A 21056-nucleotide genomic window follows, 5' to 3' on the forward strand; every position below is an offset into this window, starting at 1 on the left:
TCGTCCTGTTCACTCTCCCGATCCTCCAAATCCTCTTGAATAATCCCAAAGGAAAACCTCCTGATGGGAGCATAGGAACCTGGTATTAAAGGAAAAATGTAAAAACTAGCAGTATGTACCTATTCCATCAGAGCATAGAGCAAAAGGCATTATTTTCACAATGTAGTTTTTCTTTAATTTTTCCCTACGATTTCTGTTAGCAACAGAAACAAAACTTTTTATCTGACAAATATGGTTTTATCTACAGTTTCCTGGGGTAATTTTCAATTAATCTTTTTTCATTGGGCATATATCATTGTCCATTTTACTCTTGCTCATCTTTTTTCTATGTATAGTTTTAGGGCAATGTCGCAATAGCACTGAGCCAAAGAAATTACCTACCAGTGAAGAGGAGCAAATATACCCTTCGGATACATGTGCAGCAGTACATGATGTTAGGCTTACAACATTACAGCGGTACTTTAAAGATGTAAGTATTGATACAGGGCAGTACTATCATCTCTAAAAGTGCTGTGTAAAAACATGAATTGAATTACCAGTTGTATAATAATTGTGCTCAGTGTATTTAGAATTGGTTTTCCTGACTTTATTTCTGCATCTGAAAAATTTAATTGAAATAAGAATGGTGTAAAGTATTTAAATTTGATAAGCTCCTTGGTTTTTAAATTTAGGGCCTAATTCTCCTTGTGCAGGTTATTCTGCATAGGTCAGTGGAAGCTCTGCAAGCTAAAATTTTCATACAATATCATTGCAATACTGGAATAGTGGATGTCATTTCAAAAGATAGTGTGGCTAGGGGAATGAGACTTGGTTTGCCATAATAGAGATCTCAATTCTATTTCCAGTTCTGGTAGAAGTGACCTTTTTCATCCTCCCCAGTTATTTTTTCTGCAGAATGAAAGAATGATAGTTGTCTACCGAGGGTAAAGATATAACGCCTGGTTAATAGGAGTACACTGAAATATTAACAGGGATCAAAACAAGAAGAGACTTGAACTCATGGTTCTCTGATGGCCAGCCAACTGCACTTTCCCCAGATGACTGGGTATGCTTTCTCTGTGTCGCAGCTTCAGCCTGGGTTCTGCACACAGTTGCTGTGACATTCTGTGCTTTGCTCCCAGCAGCCCAGTTCACCACCTCATAAAACCAAAACCAATGTCTAATAACTTATTAATTGTTAGGTTTTGGAGCTGGTTCTTGGTACTGAACACTATATCTCCGCAGGGCTAGCCCAGTGATAACTTATGTAGAGACAGCCTATAGTTTTATCCTTGTCGCTGTACAAACAATTATTGTAAAAGAGTGAAAATTTTAAAAAAAGATCATTTGCTGGGGAGAGGGTTGCATCTCCGAATCCTGGGATCAAATGGCCCCAGATCTGCAGCACAAATGCTACCCTGGGCCCTCTGCTGGCATACCAGTTTTCAAACTGATCTAACTAGACACGTGAAGCTCAGAACACTGAAACTCTGGTTTTAAACAGAAAAGTCGCTGCCATCTTAACTCTAATGTGACTTGTGGCAGCCCCATGATGTGCTCCTAACACATTCAGTTTCTAAACAGAAAACTGAAATCAGCCAACTTCTGGCAGCTTGTCTGATTTGTATGCAGTAGAAGGTTAGTAGTCTGCTTTGAATTTTCGATTTGTTTTGATATAGGTGTTTAAATCCGTCAGGAAAACTTTCCTGAACAAACAGATCTTCTACTAAAAGTATCCATAGATTGATTTTAATTTTTTGGCATTATATCATTTAGATGTTACCTTTCATTTCATGATGCTATTTTGTCAACCCTAGCATAATATACTTGTGCTATAGATACCCACCAAAGAATGACAGTAATGCGCTTACTTTGACCTGTTGCAATTAATAATATATTGCTTTTGTCAAGCTCAGAAGGAGACCTGTTAACAAACCAAAACTTGGTTAATATAACTGTCGGTCTTAGTCTGGCAGTTTTTCAAACTGCTAGTGGACAGTTATTCCCCAGTGAAGTGTTTGTAAAAAATGTATATAAACTTAATCTCTATGCTTTTCTCATGATACAAATATCAGGGGATTTCATTAAAAGTGTATTTTATTTAAACTTGACCTTATGGAAGTGTAACTTCATGATCAATCAGATTTCTTCCTTCCTGTGAGGCTACATTGAGTGTTTGTAAAATAATCTAAAAGATACTATAATGACTCAGTGGCTTAATACTTTCTGCTCTAAAAAACTCTGTTTCCAATTCAGACATTAGTTGGATTAGTTGTTTCTGGTTTCAAGTTTCTAGATCACTACTGTGCTAAAAATGTCTCTGCATGAAAGAACAAATCCTTAAATTTCTTATTGGCATAAAAACAGAAACATCTGTTAGTGTCTTGAGTGGCCTGTTCCGCTGAGCTAAGCAATAGGAAATCCTTTTGTTGATCGGCTGTGCCCTCAGCAGTAGGTGTCCTTCCCGTAATGACAAGCACTGCAGAAGGTTTCAGGAGATGGAAGGATGATTTTACTTATTTGTGAAAATTGTTTGTAAGATACAAAATAGGATCCATACTCTTCCACTGGAAGAAAAACATAAACACTGTTTCAAAAGCCATGTACTAAATAGTGCAAAAGAAAGTCATTTTAATTTTTTTCTTAAAGTTTTACCTTTTTTGGCTGAAATTTGGTGTATTTGCTCAGTCAGGGAAAAATGGCTGAGCTATTTTTAAGAATGGAAAGAGTGTGTGTGTGGGGGGGGAGAGAAATAGTGTTTTTTCAACTATGGGAAAATTTAAAAGAAATAACCAACCCACAACTCTAGACCCTTAGAAGCTGTTAGAATCTTGAAATTTGGCAGATCCCTAGTTTATTTATTGGTCCTTTGTTGTTTACACATGTTATGGTAAAAATTCTGTTCTGATTTATTGAAGTTAAAAATGTTTATAAATCTTACTTTGTGTATTCACACCGATTACTGTCATATGACAAAACTAACAATCTGCCAACTTTCCAGTGGCACTTCATGTGCATGTGTATTTATCAATTGTGTGCAGACTTCCACTGAGTAGGCACTCTTTAACTATTATAAGGGATTTTCACATGCACACATAAGAAAGTTTAATGGAATTTCAATTTTAACAGGTAGGGAGATTGTGGAACATGGTCTGGTAAGGTGCATGTGGAAGGAAGCAGGACTTCAAAGAAGCCTTTTGTTTGTGTGACGCCCTGTACCTTATTCACTGCATAAAATCCACATCTCGCTCAGGAGCAGGAATTTTTCTTGATAGATTTTTTCAGTGGTGTTTATTATTTTATGATTGCCTCACAACTATTAATGAATTTGTCCTAATGTAATTTCTGTTCAGTACAGGTAAAAATGTGGTATCACCATTTCATATGGGAGAATTGAGGCATAGAGAGATTGTTATTTGATGAAGATCTGTGGGTGAACTAGCAATAAAATCTACATCTCTTGATTATCCTTCCTCTTTCTGTGGACTCCTGCCTTATTTGCTATATGGACCATCCCATTTATGTAATAAGTGCTGCAGACACCAGTCTCTCTGGCTGCAGACAATGAGCTTTCTCAGTGAATGAGGCTCATTATATAGCGACTCATCCTAGTTCACTATATAATCTCACTTGATTCACCACCCAATCTGTCCCTCAATCAGTTGGGGGCCAGCAGGAAGAAGAAAGACTGTGTTATGGTTAAGGTGGTAGATTCAGGCCTTGGAGAGCTATAAAATGTTAGAGATCAAATTGGAGCAGGTAAAATAGAAGAATGTTCTATATGTTCACATGCAGGAAAAGAGAGGTGTTATACCACCAAAAAAAGCAAACCACCACTATGTTATTTTTACGTTGTCCATTACAAATCATTGCAGGGCAAGTCTGTTTTAGGGCTAAAACAGGTATTTTTGCTGATCATTTTTACTGTTCTCTCTTCACTATTAGGACAGGTTTTTTGTATAAATGCAATATATGCATTTTAATTTTGTGACTGAAATTGCAGGTATTATAAAAGTCTCTCATCATAATTCTGTCTGGTTTTCCAGCTGATCATTTCTTGAGTTAGAGTACCATTCACCAAATTGTGTATTTTTGTGATGTGGCCAAATAGGGTGCTAGGATGATGCCAACAAGCTATGTAAGGCTTTAGACGTGGGCTGAGGTTTGACTTCAGATCTCCACAGCCCAAAAGTTGATACATTGAATTATTATGCCACTTAATGCCTTTTTTCATCTTATACTGTATTCCTGACTGTACTGTTAAGCAGTTAGCAAGAGGATTGAAGTTTTTGAATTGAATTAAAATTGGATAGATATTTAATTATGCAACTGTGGACATTTTATTAATGTACATGATTCATGTTATGTTCAAAGCCTTATGGCATCGTATTGCTCATTCTGAATGAAATACATTGGAGTCAGCTTTTATGAAGCAGGGAAAAGTTTGTAGTTTTACAGCGGAATGGACTTTAAAAGCTCTCCGAATACAGTGAATGCCAGAGATTCTTTAAAAAAGATTGCTTTGGTGCTGAAATAATATGTAACTTAAGGGAGTGGAGTGTATTAGAAGGTCAGAAATAAAATTGCAAGAACTACATTGTGACACTTACCTTCAGTATAACTATGAATGCTCTAACACGGTAAAATCTATGTGAACTCTGTATGCATTTTATTCCTCCCTAATTCTGTCACCATCTTGGGAGGCAAACGTTTGCAGTATTATAACTTTAATAAGAGCTTAAATTGGGTTTTCAATGCAAAGCACAGCAATAGCTGTATAGTGGAAGGATTATTATAACTAAGCCCTATAAAAGTGAAAGAAATATTTATTGAATAGCACATGTATACATTTTAGCTGGAAATGTCTGTTGAATAACATCATGTACATTTATATTTTTTTTAAGAGTTCCTGTCTGCAAGCAGTGTCAATAGGCTGGGAAGGAGGTGTTTACGTACAAACTTGTGGTCATACGTTACACATAGATTGTCATAAATCTTACATGGAATCATTAAGAGTAAGTTGATCTGCAATTCCAAAAGCTGTCTTGTATTGTTTGCACCTGATCTTGCTCCCATTTAAGTCAATGGGAGCTTACAACTAATTTAAATGGAAGCAAGACTGAGTCCTTTTTATTTTCTACATTGATGTGCAAGACTTTTTTTGATCATCTTCCAAATGGTGTACTTTTAACATCTCCTTTTTATTTCATCTTTACATTTTTGTAAAAAATTGATTTTGTATCTAATTATTTTGACCTACCAAAGCAGTTATAAAGAAGAAAAGTTTAACAAGTTAATCTCATTGTTTAAAAATATTGTAATTATGCTATGTATATACTGTATGTCTCGTAAATTTTGGTAGAAAACTGTATTCCCATTTCATGGGTAAAACTTTTTATTTAAACTTGTTCTAACTAGTCAGGGACCCAGAAAGTTACAAAGGTAATTCTGTCAGTTTGCTGGAGACCGTTTCAGTACGGGAACTACCTGTTTGAAGCTCAAATTACACTTAGTCAGGCCTATTCCTGCAGTACTCTCAGGTGTGGGGATCCGATGAGGCACTTTGTGAAGAGGAAAATGGGAAGTAACGTACTGTAACTGAAGCGCTCCCCCTCCCGCCCCATAGCTCCACACTCCTCAATGGACTCTAAAGCAATGTGGAAGAGATTTGTTGTAGTCGAGAGGAAATGAGCCATTCCATCTGGCACGGTGCCCTCCAATGGCTAGGTTCTTGGCCTGTGGACTATAGTGTGAACTAAGCTCAAGAATGTATTTCTCCTGAGACAGTAACTTCAGGTATTTCCCATTACTGATAAGTAAGCTTGCCTTTTGCCAGATGGAGAGTAATAAAGTTAATAAGGGAAACTTTCAAACTCTACGGCAGTTGCTAACAATCAACAATAAAAAATAAACATTAAAAACCACTTTAATCCCCCCACCCCACCCTAGCCACGCTATTTCCCAGTGATGGAAGGCTGTTGCAATGCCACAGGGTTCTCTGTTGCTGGTCATACCACTCCTTGTTCTGCCTGAAATAACATGAATCAAGCAGAGTAGGAGAAGTCGTCTGGTGAGTGCTTCATGTCCCACCCAGAATTTGTTCAAGCAAATCGGAGTGTCAGTTAGAGCTGATGCAGTCACTGTTTCTGTGGTATGGGAACAACATGAATATCTCTCCTTTAACTGTGTGACATTTTAACTATGGGATTGTCTTGGACATTCTGGAATACTTGTAAATTATAGGGATATCATGAGACAGTCTAAGTAATTAGAGTGCTCTTACAAAATTCAGCGCACATTCGTATCATTTTTGGTTTACAGTTATTTGTAGGTGGTCTATATTTTTATCTGTGAGATATTGTCTATGAAATTTCAAGAACACAATTGTGATCTTCACTGAGTTCATATGTATCTACTTTTCTTTCTTTCTTTCTTTCTTTCTTTCTTTTTTTTTTTTTTTTTTTTTTTTTTTTTTTAAATAATTACAAGGTCCTCCAGGGTTTTTCTGTGGACAAAGGAGAATTTACCTGCCCCCTCTGTAGGCAATTTGCAAACAGTGTTCTTCCTTGTTATCCTGGAAACAATGTGGAAAGAAGCCTTTTGCAATGTCATAGTAACAAGAGTATGCAAGATCTTATAAAAGAGGTGGAAGAGCTTCAAGAACAGCTGGGAACTTTCCCAGTAAGCATCAGTGTAAGGCAGAAAGATCCTTGTTAATTTGCCTCTACCTTTCAACTTTGTTTCATATTTCTTTCTGTGATTTATTTAAATTATGAAGCCACATTTTTCCTCCTCTTTCTGTATGGGGAAAATTGTACTATTTTTAATGGATTAAATGTAATCAAAACATTTTAAAGGTTTATACCTTTTATGACATTACCTATTAAAAATAAAAACAGAATTATGATCAAAACATTGTTAATCTAAAAGTTTATTTTTGGAATGTTTTTTTCTTATTCCTTTAATTCAGTTCATTCTTGTAATTTACATAGAACTGAATCATATTTCATGAAGCTCACTATTTTTTTTCAATGTAAAACATGAATCCCTTGTAACTGGAAGCTATTTAAAGTATGTCAGTTCAGACCATGTAAGATTGTGGATTATTTGTTTTGCAAAGATGACAATTTACGTCTACTTGTACATAATGTAGCTGCTTTATAATGTCATTCAAAAAGATGTAATTAGAGCTGTAAAATCATGTTAGTCTTCCAATCTCATAGGAAATACCTCTATTTAAAAGGTATTTCAAAGTAACAATACTTCAGTTTGCTAAGGATTGCAATTTTAAATGTGTTATTTTCAGGTACTTGTTGCACAATCCATATGCCCCATTGACTATACTTTAGGATAGCACAGACTAAAAATTCTATACATTATATAGACAAAACAGTTAAATTGCTTTGTCCATCTCCCTGCGTATTCAGAATATACCTTTCTACTAGACAAAAAAGTACGATAGCAGCTTTTAATACACATTTTTCATATAACCTATAAATGTTCTTGTGTATAGCTATAATGACAATGTTAAGCTTTGTAATTGTGTATTGCTTTTCTCCAGATAAGTAAATTAACCTATTAATGCCTTTTATTTTTTCGTAGTCTGAAACCAATCTTAGTAAGGAAATGGAATCTGTAATGAAAGATATAAAAAGTACTACCCAGAAGAAATATACAGACTACAGCAAGACTCCTGGATCACCAGACAATGATTTTCTCTTCATGTATTCTGTAGCTAGGTAGGTCCATTAAGCTGTTTTGACCATTCCTTTTGCATTTGTTATTAGTAATAGTGCCAAAAAAATCATTAGTAAAACCCACCAAAATCATGAGATTGGCTTAACAATCATGAGATTTAAAAAATAATAAAGTTTGGGTTCTTTTTATTTTCTGTTTTTTCAACATGTAGGGTGCCCTGAAGTAACATTTTTCACTCTAGGACAATCAGGGCTAGAATTTTATGGGGGAGGGGTTGTTTTGTTTTTGTTTTGTTTCTTAATGAATTCTGAGTTTCTCATGTATTCACATAACTCCAACGGCTGGAGCTTTAAGAAAAGCACACATTATTGTGAAACTTGTCATAACATCACTAGTTGTGTGAAGTGAACTATCTGTGTTGGAATGGACCTTATTTAACCCTTTTCTACTAAGAATAGCCAATCTAATGAGGTGGAGAGATAGGACCCGAGTTCTGCATATCCTCTGAAGGACCACATCTCCATTATCAAGGGACATAACCACCATGTTGGGGCATTGGCTTAGCACTGACTCAAAGGAATGAGATGTCGCTTCCTGAATCGTCAACATATCTTCCCATAGGTCATCCATTTATGTGTTGATTGGGCCTGACCCTACTTAATATGGGAGATCTGACTGGCTCTCAACACAAGTTGGTATGGTTACAGAGTGCTGTTCTTAGAGACTTACTTCTGTGGGAAAAGATACAATTAAAGCAAAATAGAATTTGCTAATCAAAAAGCCCATTTAATTTCTTTCTGAGTCTAGCTCATTCAACATAATATCCTCTTTCCTCCCATGTTACAAAGTTTTCTTTTATGGTACTGCAGCTATTTAGTTTCTGCTTGAGAAACCGGAAAATGTTAAATAGCAGTGATGTGACATACTAGTATGAGGACTAGCAAACTTTTCTTGGACAGGCAGGAAGCTCTTCTAGTGTGGCTGAGCAGGTGAAGTTTGACAGAAGAGCAATGGTTTCCACACAATGATGACTAGCTGTACCCTTAGAGCAGTGGTCTCCAACCTTTTTACACACAAGATCACCTTTTGAATTTAAGTGCAACCCAGGATCTACCCTGCCCCTTCCCTGAGTCCCAGCCCCTTCCCCAAAGCCCTCCTCCGCTCACTCCATTCTCCCCTGTTGCTTGCTCTGCCCCATCCTCACTCACTTTCATTGGGTTGGAGTTCGGGAGGGGGTGCAGGCTCTGGGCCGGGGCTGGGGGGTGCGGAGTGTGGGAGCAGGTGAGGGGTGCAAGCTCTGGGAGGAAGTTTGGGTGCAGGAGGGGGCTCCGGGCTGGGGCAGAGTGTAGGGGTGGAGGAGGAGGTATGAGGTGCTGGCTCCGGGAGGGGCTAGGGGTTGGGGTGTGGGCACTTACCTCATGGGCCACTTACCTGGTGGCACTTACCTCAAGGGGCTCCCGGTTGGCGGCGCAGCAGGGCTAAGGCAGGCTCCCTGCCTGTCCCAGTCCCATACCACTCCCAGAAGTGGCCAGCACACCCTTGCGGCCCCTGGTGGGGGGCACTTGGCTCTGCGTGCTGCTCCTGCCTGCAAGCACCACCCCCACAGCTCCCTTTGGCTGCAATTCCCCGTTCCCAGCGTATTTGCCACTTCTGGGAGCGGCGTGGGGCTGGGGCAGGCAGGAAGCCTGCCTTAGCCCTGCTGCGCTGCCAGACTTTTAGCGGTCGGGGATTGCGATCAACTGGCAGAGGCTCCAGGATTGAGTAGTCGATCGTGATCTGTGAGTTGGTGACCACTGCCTTAGAGTGTTATAAAAACAAAAGGAAAATTTAAGCAGTTTAGCTATGAACCCCTAAATTGTTACAACAGGATTTTATTAAAATGCGAATGCTAATATTTAATATTTGATCAGCATCAATTTCTTTCAAAACCCGATTATGGTTGTTTAGCTTACCGAAATTGCTAAATTTACGGAGTTATGTGCAAAACTGAAATACTGGAAGGCAAGGAAATGACCAGTTTAAGGGTACAGGATCATAAAACTTACACTGCCTACATGATAGCCTAACCATTTATTCTTTATCAAGTGTAAAAAAAAAATTGCATCATAATGCACCTTAATTCCCAAAATAAATACTGTTCTTTCATCAGTAATCTCAGACGAGAACTGCAGCATTCAGTTGTTCTTAAAACACATTGATTCAGTCTTAAATGCAAATCCACACACATCATTTTTCTGTAAATCAATAAAGTTATACACATTTCTTTTTAAATAAAAGGCCTCAGTTGGATTCCTACATCTGGGTTCGTACACCCACACAGTGCACCTTTGACTTCAATGGGGCTCAGTGGGGGCACAAATGTCTGCTTCCAAGGATATGACTGCAAGATCTGTCCGTATATATACAAGAAAGAACAATGATGCGTAGTTTTTAAAACAATACTGATAATGTTTCCCATTTAATACTGTCTTTTAAAATGTTTGGAAATTGAAATCAAGATGATAAAAATCATGGGTCAGAGTCAAGGCTGTGTTGTGGTGAAATATGCATTGATAAGAATAAAGTGGACAGTATAAGACTTATGGACCAGGTTCTGTCCTATGCCAGTTGCCCTTTGTGCCTCTTTGGCAGCTTAAAGGGAACTTAAAGCTACCGTAAAAAAGTGCAGTTGGAGATTTTGCTTGCATAGGGATTCACCTGATTGTGTAAACCCAACTCTGTCAGCTCTGTACCGCCCACTTCTGGCCACTCCTCTTCCCCCAGTCTTCCCCTCCTCTTTGCATGGATTGCACGCTGATTATCGCTGCCAGCATAATGGCCCTTAGATTATGCCCAGTATCAGGGGTAAGTGAGTGAGAAGAAAGGTGGCCTAATGCCACCCACTTTTCTCCTCTCTTCCCCGACTGTGCACCAAACAGAGCCCTGGTGCATCTGTAGATTGATGAGCCTCATGATACCCTTAATTAAACACTTCCTGATTTTGTAAGTGATGCAAAGGGTAAATATATTGTTATAATTTACCATAGCAACCTTAACTGGTAAAAGAAAGTTTTTGGTTTTGATATAGTTTCTAATGATGATTTTTTGTTAATACTGAATAACATTTTAATCCTCTTCTGAACAATTTCATTTATTGATTCCAAATATTTAAAGCTTTCATACAAATATTTTGCTGATTCAAATACAGTCATGTCACGGTAAAGATTCGCAGCCCTGTTGTGTCTATTATATATCCATAAAAACTAACTACGGTTGCATTTATTTATAAAACAAACTAGGCGATTAAATGGAAAATTATTTAAATTATTCTTTAAGAGTACTTCAGTTGTATTTTGTTTCATAATAGTTTAATGATTTTCTTGGGTCTTTTTGACATTGTAAGTAGAATATTTAGCTAATGTGAAACAGTAACTTTATTTTTATGTGTGGTAAAGATAATTTCAAATTAAAAAACAGTTATAATACACCCCCTCTAAACATAATCTATACACTATATTGTATACAAGGGTACACAGTTGAGGTTTTCTTGTCACTCTGTTTAGCTCATCTAATGAATATGTTCCTTGTGTGAAAAATGATTTGCTTAAATGCCTTTTTAAAATGCAAAATCCTGTTTATAATACTATAAAAGGTATGCAACATGGAAAATGTCAGCTGAACAAATTTAAAAAGTAAATTGGACATTCCGTGTTTGTGCTAAAATCTAAATTCAGAATTTAGTGTTTCTCCTGTGAGAGTTAAAAATATCCCAGACCAGAACAGTGTTACATTGTTCCTTACACTGCTTTAGAGATAAATGACCTGAACATCCTTTAGGGTGGGGGAGATAAAATTCATTCCCTATCCATGGTTGTTCTTTCATCCTTTGGACTGGATAAGTGGTTGCTGCTTTCTGTTTTGCCTGCATGGAGGTTTTCAGATACTGGATCCAGCCACTCCCTATTGTTCCCATACATGTGATATAGCATGGAGGTCCTTTGCCAGGTCTTCTGCAGCACTGTTAATTTCACTCTTAATGATTTAGGACTTGATTCAGCAATCCAGCATGCACAGAACTGTCCTTGAATTTTATCTGTATAAGGACTATAGGGTTGGAATGTCTATGATCATAAACCTTTATTTTAAAAGCATTTAATTTAACCTTAATACACATAACATTAATAGAAATAAGAATGTCTTATGTAGGTCAGCAGTTCACCTCCTTATCTGAAGCAGGATTGTTCTTAGTTGTACTTTTTCTAGTGTCTTGTTTTGTGTCATTTTAAATGTCCATGCAATAGAGTATCCTCCTCTTCACTGTTAAATGACAGAATTATACTCCTCACTATCAGGAAGTTTATCCTGGTATTCAGCCTAAATTTTCCCTTCTTAATCCCATCTCATTATTTCTGTGGCTGTCATTTCTCCTTGTAGCACACTAAATAACTATTCTGGATGTTTCTGCTATTTGTCGATTCTTACCTTCTTGCCCACTTTTCTCCTTTTGTAGTCTGTCTTAGTCAAACTATATATAGTTAGTTCACTATTATTATTATTTTGTTTCTGCCTGTGCAAAATACACTAGACACTGTGCAAACACGGAAGAGCTTACAGTCAAAAACACGGGCAGACAGAGAGTTGGGGTAAAGGCGCAATGTAAAGTGCTCAAGATGACAATTGGCCACTTCCTAATAAAGCACTTTTCAAAAATATTTTTTAATTGTATCCACTGGACCTTCAGCCTTGCCGTTTTATTAGCCAGTGAATTAATCTATAAATCTCTGAATCGTCTTGCCTTAATCAGCCCCACGTTCCATTTTCTGTCAGAGGATAGGCTGGGGTACTATCTGTGGTAAGAGAAATGTCCTTCCCTGCCTTCTCTAGGGAGACATCTTGCAGGTAAGAAATTTTGAAGCAGAGCTGAGGAGAAGATATGGTATGCAATAGATGAAAGGGGCATCTGGGCAGCCATTTGTAAACTCCACATACTGAAAGTGGGGTATTATTGATTGGTTATGGTGTCCTGAGGTAGCCAGTGGTAGCAGTTCATTCCTTTCTGTAGCAGTGTGAATGCAACATGCTTTCCTCACCCATTACTCTCTTGCTGCCTAGACACATTCAAGGAGAGATAAAGGAATGGAAGTAGAGGGGGTATTCTGCAGCTGTTCACGGGGAGAGAGCTAGTTCTTGCCAGCTGTCCCAGTACAGAGACATTCCGTGGCCATTGCCTCCTGATCTGTGTGTGCAGCTGGAGAAGCAGCTACTTAGCTATCTATAGAGGTCCTTTTTTTCTTTCGCCCAATCTCTTATCTTGCTACCTAAGTCTGTTCCTCCATTTGCGCCATTTCTCTCCCTCCACAGGCGTTTATAGGCCTAGTACAGTGGTGTATGTATGTTACTTTTAATTGTAATAGCTCCATGTTGTACTGATGGTTGTCATTTGTGGCAGCATCTTGTAAACTGCTTCTGTCGCATCACATATGATAGATCTCTCTTTTGTTGATGTTTAGACAAAGCCATTGTTTATGCTGTCAGCTATATATACATTGACACGCAGCTCTCCCCTCTCCCCTTTCCCTTTTCACTGTCTCATACATGCTAACTTTTTAAAGAGTGAGAGAGAGGCAATGGTAGTGGTAGTGGACTTTCCCATTCTAATACTTGTTCCTGTGAAAAGGTAGGAGAGGGGCTGGTTCCTCCAGACATGCTTTCCATCCCTTTATCTGCCCCTCCTGCTCAAGAGCAGTAGCAGAGGGGTAACTTATCTATACCCCTGTATTACTCTGTGTTCTGATGGCTACTAAAAAACACGGCATCACATATATTTTTCAGGTTAATTGGAGTTCACAAACATGAGTTAAAAAAGGTCCCTTTCTTGCATCAGAAGGAAGCAAGAGCTGAGCCAAAGCAGCCCTCCCTTCTCAGTTTCTTCAGTGGGGGAGGAAGAGCAATCCAAATGAGGCTGTGCTTCCTATGTCCCTGCCCCAGTGAAAGATGGAGAGGCTGCACTTCCTTTTGCTTCTCCTCTTCTGAGAGATATGGTTTATCAGACGGGAAGTGGCTGATCTCTCTTACTTTTCACTGAGGGAGGTGGGATAGTGGGGGGTTCGATCAAGAGTCAAGTTTACTTTCCACGTCTCTTATTTAGGGTATGTCAGGTGTCCCTACTTTTCCATCAGTGACAGGAGATTAGATGGTAAGAGTTCAGCTTTACTTTTTTCCATCAGTGGGTGATTGACTATAGGGGCTAACCAATACCTCAGTATGGATGGGAATGTGAATGGAGATGAAGAGAACAGGAAGTGAGGTGTAGGTCTCTGTCCAACAACTGAGCTGTGAACAATGGGTTGGACTAGATGACATCCTGAGGGTCTCTTCCAACCCATATCTTCTATGTTTTCGGGTAATATGGGGAAAACGCCACGTAGAAAGTGCCTATTTATGGGAGAAGTGCTCTAGTCTCTCAGAAGATTGAGCATAATAGGGGAAAGCATTTCCCATAAATAAGAGCATGTTTGGAGGGGATGCCTCACCAGAAGAGGGCTGGTGTTTCTGCTGTGGAGATACGATACACTGTAAGGAGGTGCCTTACTCTCTTGGGAGGGAAAGAGAGTGAGTGTGTTGGAGGGTTGCGGGGAGAGGAGGGCTGGGGAGGGATTGTCTGTCACCAGGACTCTCCTTCTGCGGAGCATAGTACTGCATGCATGTCTTGTTTTGTCAGATTTGTCCTTGACTTTTGCTTTTGTAAAATTGTATATATGTCTTAGTGAAAGGAAAATTGAAAATTCTAGATATGACATATTTGTTCTTAAGAGATTGAGATAGTGTTTCTGATTAAATCATTTAAATAACATCTAGCAAATGTCTTGGTTTTAGTAGTAGAAGACTGCCATTAATTTACAAATTAGTCATCAGAAGATTTGTAGAAATAAAACATTTGTCTCATTTATATTCCAAAGAAGAACTAACACATGCTGATCTACACTTGCTGTTCTGCCCACTAATATGAAATCCCTGTCCCTGCTTCCTTGCTGGTAGGTTTTAGAAGTTCAGTGAGCACTGCAAATCGCCTGAAGAGTGGAAAATTCCCCTGTCACACAGATGCCCTTATCAGCAGCTACCAGATGGAGCTCTGAGCAGGAACATTATCAGTGTTAAATTGCTTTTTTTTTTTTTTTTTTTCCCCTTGGCTAGAGAGGATTAAAGCATTCCTTCAGAAATGGGTGGCATGAGCTGCAAATTTAGGGATATTAATATTTTGAAATGTTACTATTTTAGAAACATATGAAAGTATCTTTACAAACACTGTATATGAAGAACCCTGTAGTCTCTTAAACTGATAGAGCTGAAATTTTTCCAAAATATTTTATTTTGAATGAAGTATTTTTCTTTTCTCTTCATCCTGTAGTTTAGATTAAATGTGCATATGCCTAAAATTCTAAAATAGGTTTTCTTGCAATTAGTGATATTCAGTCAAATTATACTGAGTCTAGAAATGGTTTATTTAATTTCAATTAAAGAAAAACATATAAGGAAAAAGATTGCAGTTTGAATTAATTTAGCATAATATCACTTCAGAATAGTAATTTTGTCTTCCTATACCAGAAATGTAGGGATGCATGTTTATTTGTTAAAACAAACTTTCAGAAGACAAAATGTAAATTGCTTGATCAGTGTCTTGAGGGTAAACGGTAATACAGTACATAAACATCCAATTCCAAAGTCAAACATTGTTATTGAATTTGGCCAAAAAATAGTATCGAATCATCAGAATATTATAATATACTAAGAAGTAAAGTGTTAATGTGACATGCAGGGATTTCGTTGCACAACTCCCATCTCATACTAATGAGTTACACAGCTAAATCCCAATGCCTTTCACTGAAAATTTACCTCCACGGCTTCCAATAACATTACTATCAAACAAAGGACAGGGCTTCCATTGTAATGGAATTAAAATATTCTGAAAATGAAGTATCTGATTTATGTTGTTTGTTTGTAAATTACTTAAAAAAATTCTGTGCCTCACAAAGGAAGTCACATGTTCTAAATATATCTAACTTCTTAAAATTTTGTTGACTTTGAGTTATAAATGGTCTTTCCAGGTTTGCACAAAAATTCCACTAGAAGCAATGAGTTGTGAAAGTGTCTGAAAAAGATGCATGCTGCAAAATAAATATACTTAGTTATTGGTAATGCACTCACCACTGTAGTTTGAGTGCCTCATACAATACTTGCCAACCAAGCTGTTTAAATCAAAAAAGTATTCTATTTTGCTATTTTTAATGGTCAAACATTGCCTTGTTGTAACCACCAAGCGACTAATGTGCGGCGTTCTTCCCTATGGTATACAATGCGAGCTTATGGAAGCTCCTTTTTGTCTATAGACGCTTGAATCCTGAAGTTGCATCCTAATACCTTTATATATTTCATGCAGAACAAACTTGGAACTTGAACTGGTTCATCGAGGAGGCAATTTATGCTTAGGCGGGGCAAGCACAGCTGGAAAAAGATCTTGTTTAAGTAAGTTTAATTTATTGTGTGATTTAAATTATTTTAAAATTAAACGAGAACTGTGAAATTTAGCTTAAAATAAAGATGCTGCCTGTTTTTACATTTTAGCATATTTTCTAGGTGTACTGTTGTCAACTTTTTATTATTTCTATGCTAGAGTTTTTTCAGATTGTTAATTTTTTGTTTTTGTTTACTGTAATTTTGGTTAAGAGAAAACAGAAGTGTAATTTACAAAGATTATCCACAAAGAATATTCCTGCATTGTAAAGATAATCCGTTTAGAAAGCAAATATCATCATAACCATGTAATATCATTTGAATGATTTAAAATTATAAAAACAAAGCAAAAGATAATGCTTATACAAAAGCAATTTACTTTGCCAGAGAATTTTTGTACAACCCTGGCTGCTATTGCTAGTAAGTAAAGATATCCACAACTTTGGTTTTGTAACTCACACTAGATACACACACTGACTCTTTAATGGGGGAGCTGGTAGTGACACCTATATTTAGTTGTTTAACACTTGTCATGATAAAAATTCTTGTGACCTTTACTTTGAGAAGCTTTTACACTTCCATTGTTTTCAGAAAGACCTTGCAGTTTGGCAAGGAGAGCTAAGTACCTTTTTCTTTCTCCCATGAATTCGTGGAGATATAAAGTGTTAAAAATGATCATTTCCCTTCTGTGGTTTACCTTTTTCAGGAAAATTTGGGCAGCCTGCCAAAATAATAACACAGCACGTTTTGAGGCTGGGCTCATGCTGCAGCAGATGCTATACTGGGAAGGCTAGGGAACTATCCAAGCGGCTATAGTTGAGGGAGCCGGACTGTGCTAGGCTCTCCACCAAGACCGGCACATGGTCCCAGTGGCCCATGCCCATCTCTTGGGCATCACATGGACCAGGAACTTACCCCAGCCCCTGGGGTGGGGTGTATGTGTGTGGCGGGGGGGAGGCCTGGGCTGGACTGGACTGGGCTGGGCTGGGCTTGGCTTTGTCATCCACAATCACTGCCAAGACCCAGCATCAGGACCCTGTGATTCATTCCCTTTCTTGGAGGAGTAGGGGTGGTGGAGCCTTTTACCGGCCAATGTAGTTAATTCTGTAGCTTAAGTGGTTTGAAGTCTGTGTTGCATTGCTGAAGGCTTAGGTTCAGATTCTGCTGATAAGTGATGGGAGGGTACAGTTGCACATAATAGGATTTATGTTCACCTTTCTCCTTTTAAAAAAAAAAAAATCCTAGCATTTTAAAGTTAGGAAGCACCAGATTTACAATTATTCATGCAACCTTAATTCTGCCCACTTGTGTATTTGCATTATGTTGTTTTTAATAACATAATCACGTACTATTTTCTACATAAAACCCACTGCCTCATTCAGTGCACAGGGTGGGTGAACAAAGAGGCAGAATTAAGATTGTGTGGACATTTTCTAACTTTCAAGTGCTTTGCTTTGCAATCTAAATAATGGTATTTTAACATCATTTTTTGAATGTAATGTACAATAAGCAGCATATTATCCAGTGTGTATTAGCAAAACATTTCCCACACAGCTGCAGAACAACTGCTTCTTCTGTGTAAGGCTTATTTCCATAGGAATTCTTGAAATGGAGGTATTGTCTCATGGCTGGCGAAGATGATTACGGTTCTATTCCCAGTTTCGTTTCTGTCTGTGTTTGGGTACCTTGAATGAGTCATTGTGCCTTAGTTTATCCAGATGTAAAATTGGTATAATGGAGATTTTCTCACTGCCTTTTACCCACCTGTGAAATGGATATATTACCTCTCTCACAGGGTTGTTGTGACGCATAATATTTGTAAAGAGCTATGAATGGGTTCAAGGCTATGAACCTTGAATGGGAGTCTCTATATAAGTGAAAAGTATTTGTGCGCTCGCTGGGACAAGGATTGCGTCTTGCTATGTATAGAAAGTACTGGATGTGTTTTGAGTGCAATCCATTAATAAATGACAGGTCTTTGATAGTAGCAATCTGGCCTTTTGGCCCACATGACTATCAGTGTCTGTTCATGCTCTGCCATTTTAATGTTTCTCAGTTGGGGTAATTTTTTTTAATTGGAGAAAGTGGCCTATAGTGAGTAAAGGAATGTTTTTTATCTTGAGCCACGAGTCTTCAGAAATATGAGACTTATCAGCCGCATAGTAGTACCACTTATGATTTTTTGATGTATGATAAAAGTGGAATGAACTAAACTCACCAGACCTTAAAGCACTGTAAAAATATTTGATGTTATATTAATATCAAAAGAACATATTGTTTTTGCCTATTTAAAAGTTTTGATAATGCATAGTCTCACTTTCCTTATATCAGTATTTTATGACCAACACCTGAATATCAGCCAGTGTTGAAATCACCCTGATGAAATACACAACTGTTTGTGAACATACTGATAGTCTCTTAGGGCAGCATGTAACTTCTAAATTAATGGAATTTTGGAAAATTAATGGAAAAACAGTTGAAAAATAAACTGATAAGTTTGATGTATTTGAAAGGAAAGGAGAAGCAGTTTATGCCTCAGAAATATACCTTACTGAAGTAAAACTAAAACCCAAACAACCATGAGGATACCTATTTTATCATTTAAATGGAAAGTTTCCAGAGTGTTTTTTGTAGTGGGCTCTTCAAAAGAGCACTCAAACTGTAGCTTTTATTTAAAACAAAGCACAATTTAAAAAAAAAGAAAAGAAAAATGTATATGAAAGACATCCTCCCAAGAGTCCTGTATGTAATTTAACTAAGTTCTCTCTTTCTCTCATACCCAAGGTTAAATACAGATGATATGCTTAAACTAGTACACAACACACGTTTCATTAAAAATGGTTAAGTTACAGTACTTTAAAAGGTTTTTCTGATAAACTCCTGATTAACCACTCGGCCTGTCAGAAGCTGACTTGAGAAGTTTGCATTGAATTTTGTGATAGAGTACTCTGCCCTTTGACATACAGAATTCCTGGTATACTAATGGGAATTAATTGCATGTGTTGAAAGGTAAATAGTCTCACAAACAAAACCTTAAGATTTCAATCCAGATTCATTTTCATACATGACAGAATTTTTTAGTATAGGGTTTTTCGACAAAAACCATTAATAGTTTTATGTTATGTTATGAGAGTTTGGGCCATGTCACACACAAGAGGGGAAAGAAAAGACTTTGAAATTAAGTTCTGGTAATATTGTTACATACCCTAAAATGTTGTTGTGTTTCTACTTTTTTATAAATATAATTGCATATTTCCTAAGCTTGCATTGCTATTTTTATCAATATTATATACTGAAATTTAAGTGGAACACGGTGTTCTTCAGTTGCTGTCCTAAACTGTTGTGTAGTTCTGCTACAATATGTTAGCCATGGCTGTGGTTGCAGCAGTGGCTGCACTTGAAAGCTGGGTCACGTAATCCCTGTATATTCTAGTGATTTATATATTAGAAATACCTAAAATAATATTTGGGACAAATGTTCACACACCTGACTGTTTAAATCTTGGAGTCATATCTAAGCATGTCTTTTACATGGGTAAGTCAGGTGTGGGAGTAGTTTTAAATATCTGCCCATAATTCAGGAAATTTGAAAAAGGGCTTTAGGTGCTTCAGTTGAAATGCACTATTTAAACTAAGATCATGTTGTTTTAAATAAACAAACTACAAAACCATGAATGCCATCTAATTATTGTTAACTCATTCACACGCTATTTATATTGCATTCATTAAATTGGTAAAAAAGCTTGGATTGTCAGCTAACTGGAAAATTATTCAGTCACATTAAATCTTGCAATAAAATAGACTCCTGTTTAAATGTAGGTCCTCCTAGAACAGAATCACACTGGACTTGAGTTTGGTATTAATATGTTTAGCTTTGAACAGTAAGATTTTGACTAATGAGAAGAGAATTGTTTTTCCTAGTTAATAGGTTTTATGAAATGGTGTTTAACTTAATGAGACTGTTCTGTCCTCAACCTCCCATACAGAGAGAGTCCATTCACGCCATTGGGATGTCTGTGGACTGAGTGAAAATATGTCCCTCAAGTGTAGGAGTTAGCTGTAGCCATAAAACAGATGTTGCACTTTTTAAAAAGGGGAATTCTTGTTTTTCTCTCTATATAGTCATTTTACAAAATATAATTTAGAAACATAAGCCTGGCAAAATTCTTCTTGTTTGCCATGTGTAATTATCCTTCCATAGTCCTGTATTTTGTTCCATTTTTTTAAAAAAAATGTACTTGCAAAATACCTGCAGTTTCTTCATTATGTAGATAGAACTGAATCACTTTTTTTTCTTATTTAAAGATGAAATGATTGCAGGCAAGCCATTTGTTTCCCTATGTAGTAATTTAATACTATTTTGAGTTTAATCTTATTCTTAGGAAATATAGGCTTCATTTGTGCAGTACTATACTAACTTTGTGGTCTTTCTAAACCTGCTTCTGTTCAGTATAGAACAATTACAATTCATGACAATGTAAGCCCCCATAGATCTTTCATTTGATTCTCTCACAGCTTTGGTACTGAGGTATCTCTCTTGTGATTAAGCACACCACTCTGTATTAGTCTTGTAACAACTGTAAAGTTTGTCGATAAGATAGTGCAGAAAATGGAATATGGTGTCCCAGGTGAGCTATTACAGCAGCAAGAGTCAGTGAAGATGGTGGGAACAAATAGGTCAAGTGCTGTTTTAGTAGATTGCACCATGAGGGCAACTGCACTTGGGAAGAAAAATTAAGAATGATTAATGTAGCTGCTAGAGTCAGTGACTGAGCCAATGTGACAAGAATGATAAAGGAAATCTGGCCATGTAATTGTCATTTTAAGGTTTAAAAATGTTGTGAATTTAAGAAAATATATGCTTGTATACAGTATAAAACACAAACGTG

At 37.3% G+C, this 21056-nt stretch overlaps 1 protein-coding gene across 4 annotated transcripts in view; it reads left to right on the forward strand.

The window, feature by feature from the left end:
* Nucleotides 1-21056, forward strand: part of UBR3 (ubiquitin protein ligase E3 component n-recognin 3) — a 212564-nt gene that overhangs the window by 133660 nt on the left and 57848 nt on the right. For 2 of the 4 annotated variants that reach the window (XM_037912164.2, XM_037912166.2), the window contains 5 exons: nucleotides 336-469; nucleotides 4884-4994; nucleotides 6460-6672; nucleotides 7582-7718; nucleotides 16094-16179. In XM_037912164.2, the coding sequence (XP_037768092.1) occupies nucleotides 336-469; nucleotides 4884-4994; nucleotides 6460-6672; nucleotides 7582-7718; nucleotides 16094-16179 (681 nt within the window). The remainder of the gene's footprint in view (nucleotides 1-335; nucleotides 470-4883; nucleotides 4995-6459; nucleotides 6673-7581; nucleotides 7719-16093; nucleotides 16180-21056) is intronic. The other 2 variants (XM_037912165.2, XM_027818991.3) reach the window with 1 other exon arrangement.

Source organism: Chelonia mydas, chromosome 11 (genome assembly GCF_015237465.2).
Source record: "Chelonia mydas isolate rCheMyd1 chromosome 11, rCheMyd1.pri.v2, whole genome shotgun sequence".
Lineage (NCBI taxonomy): Eukaryota > Metazoa > Chordata > Testudines > Cheloniidae > Chelonia > Chelonia mydas.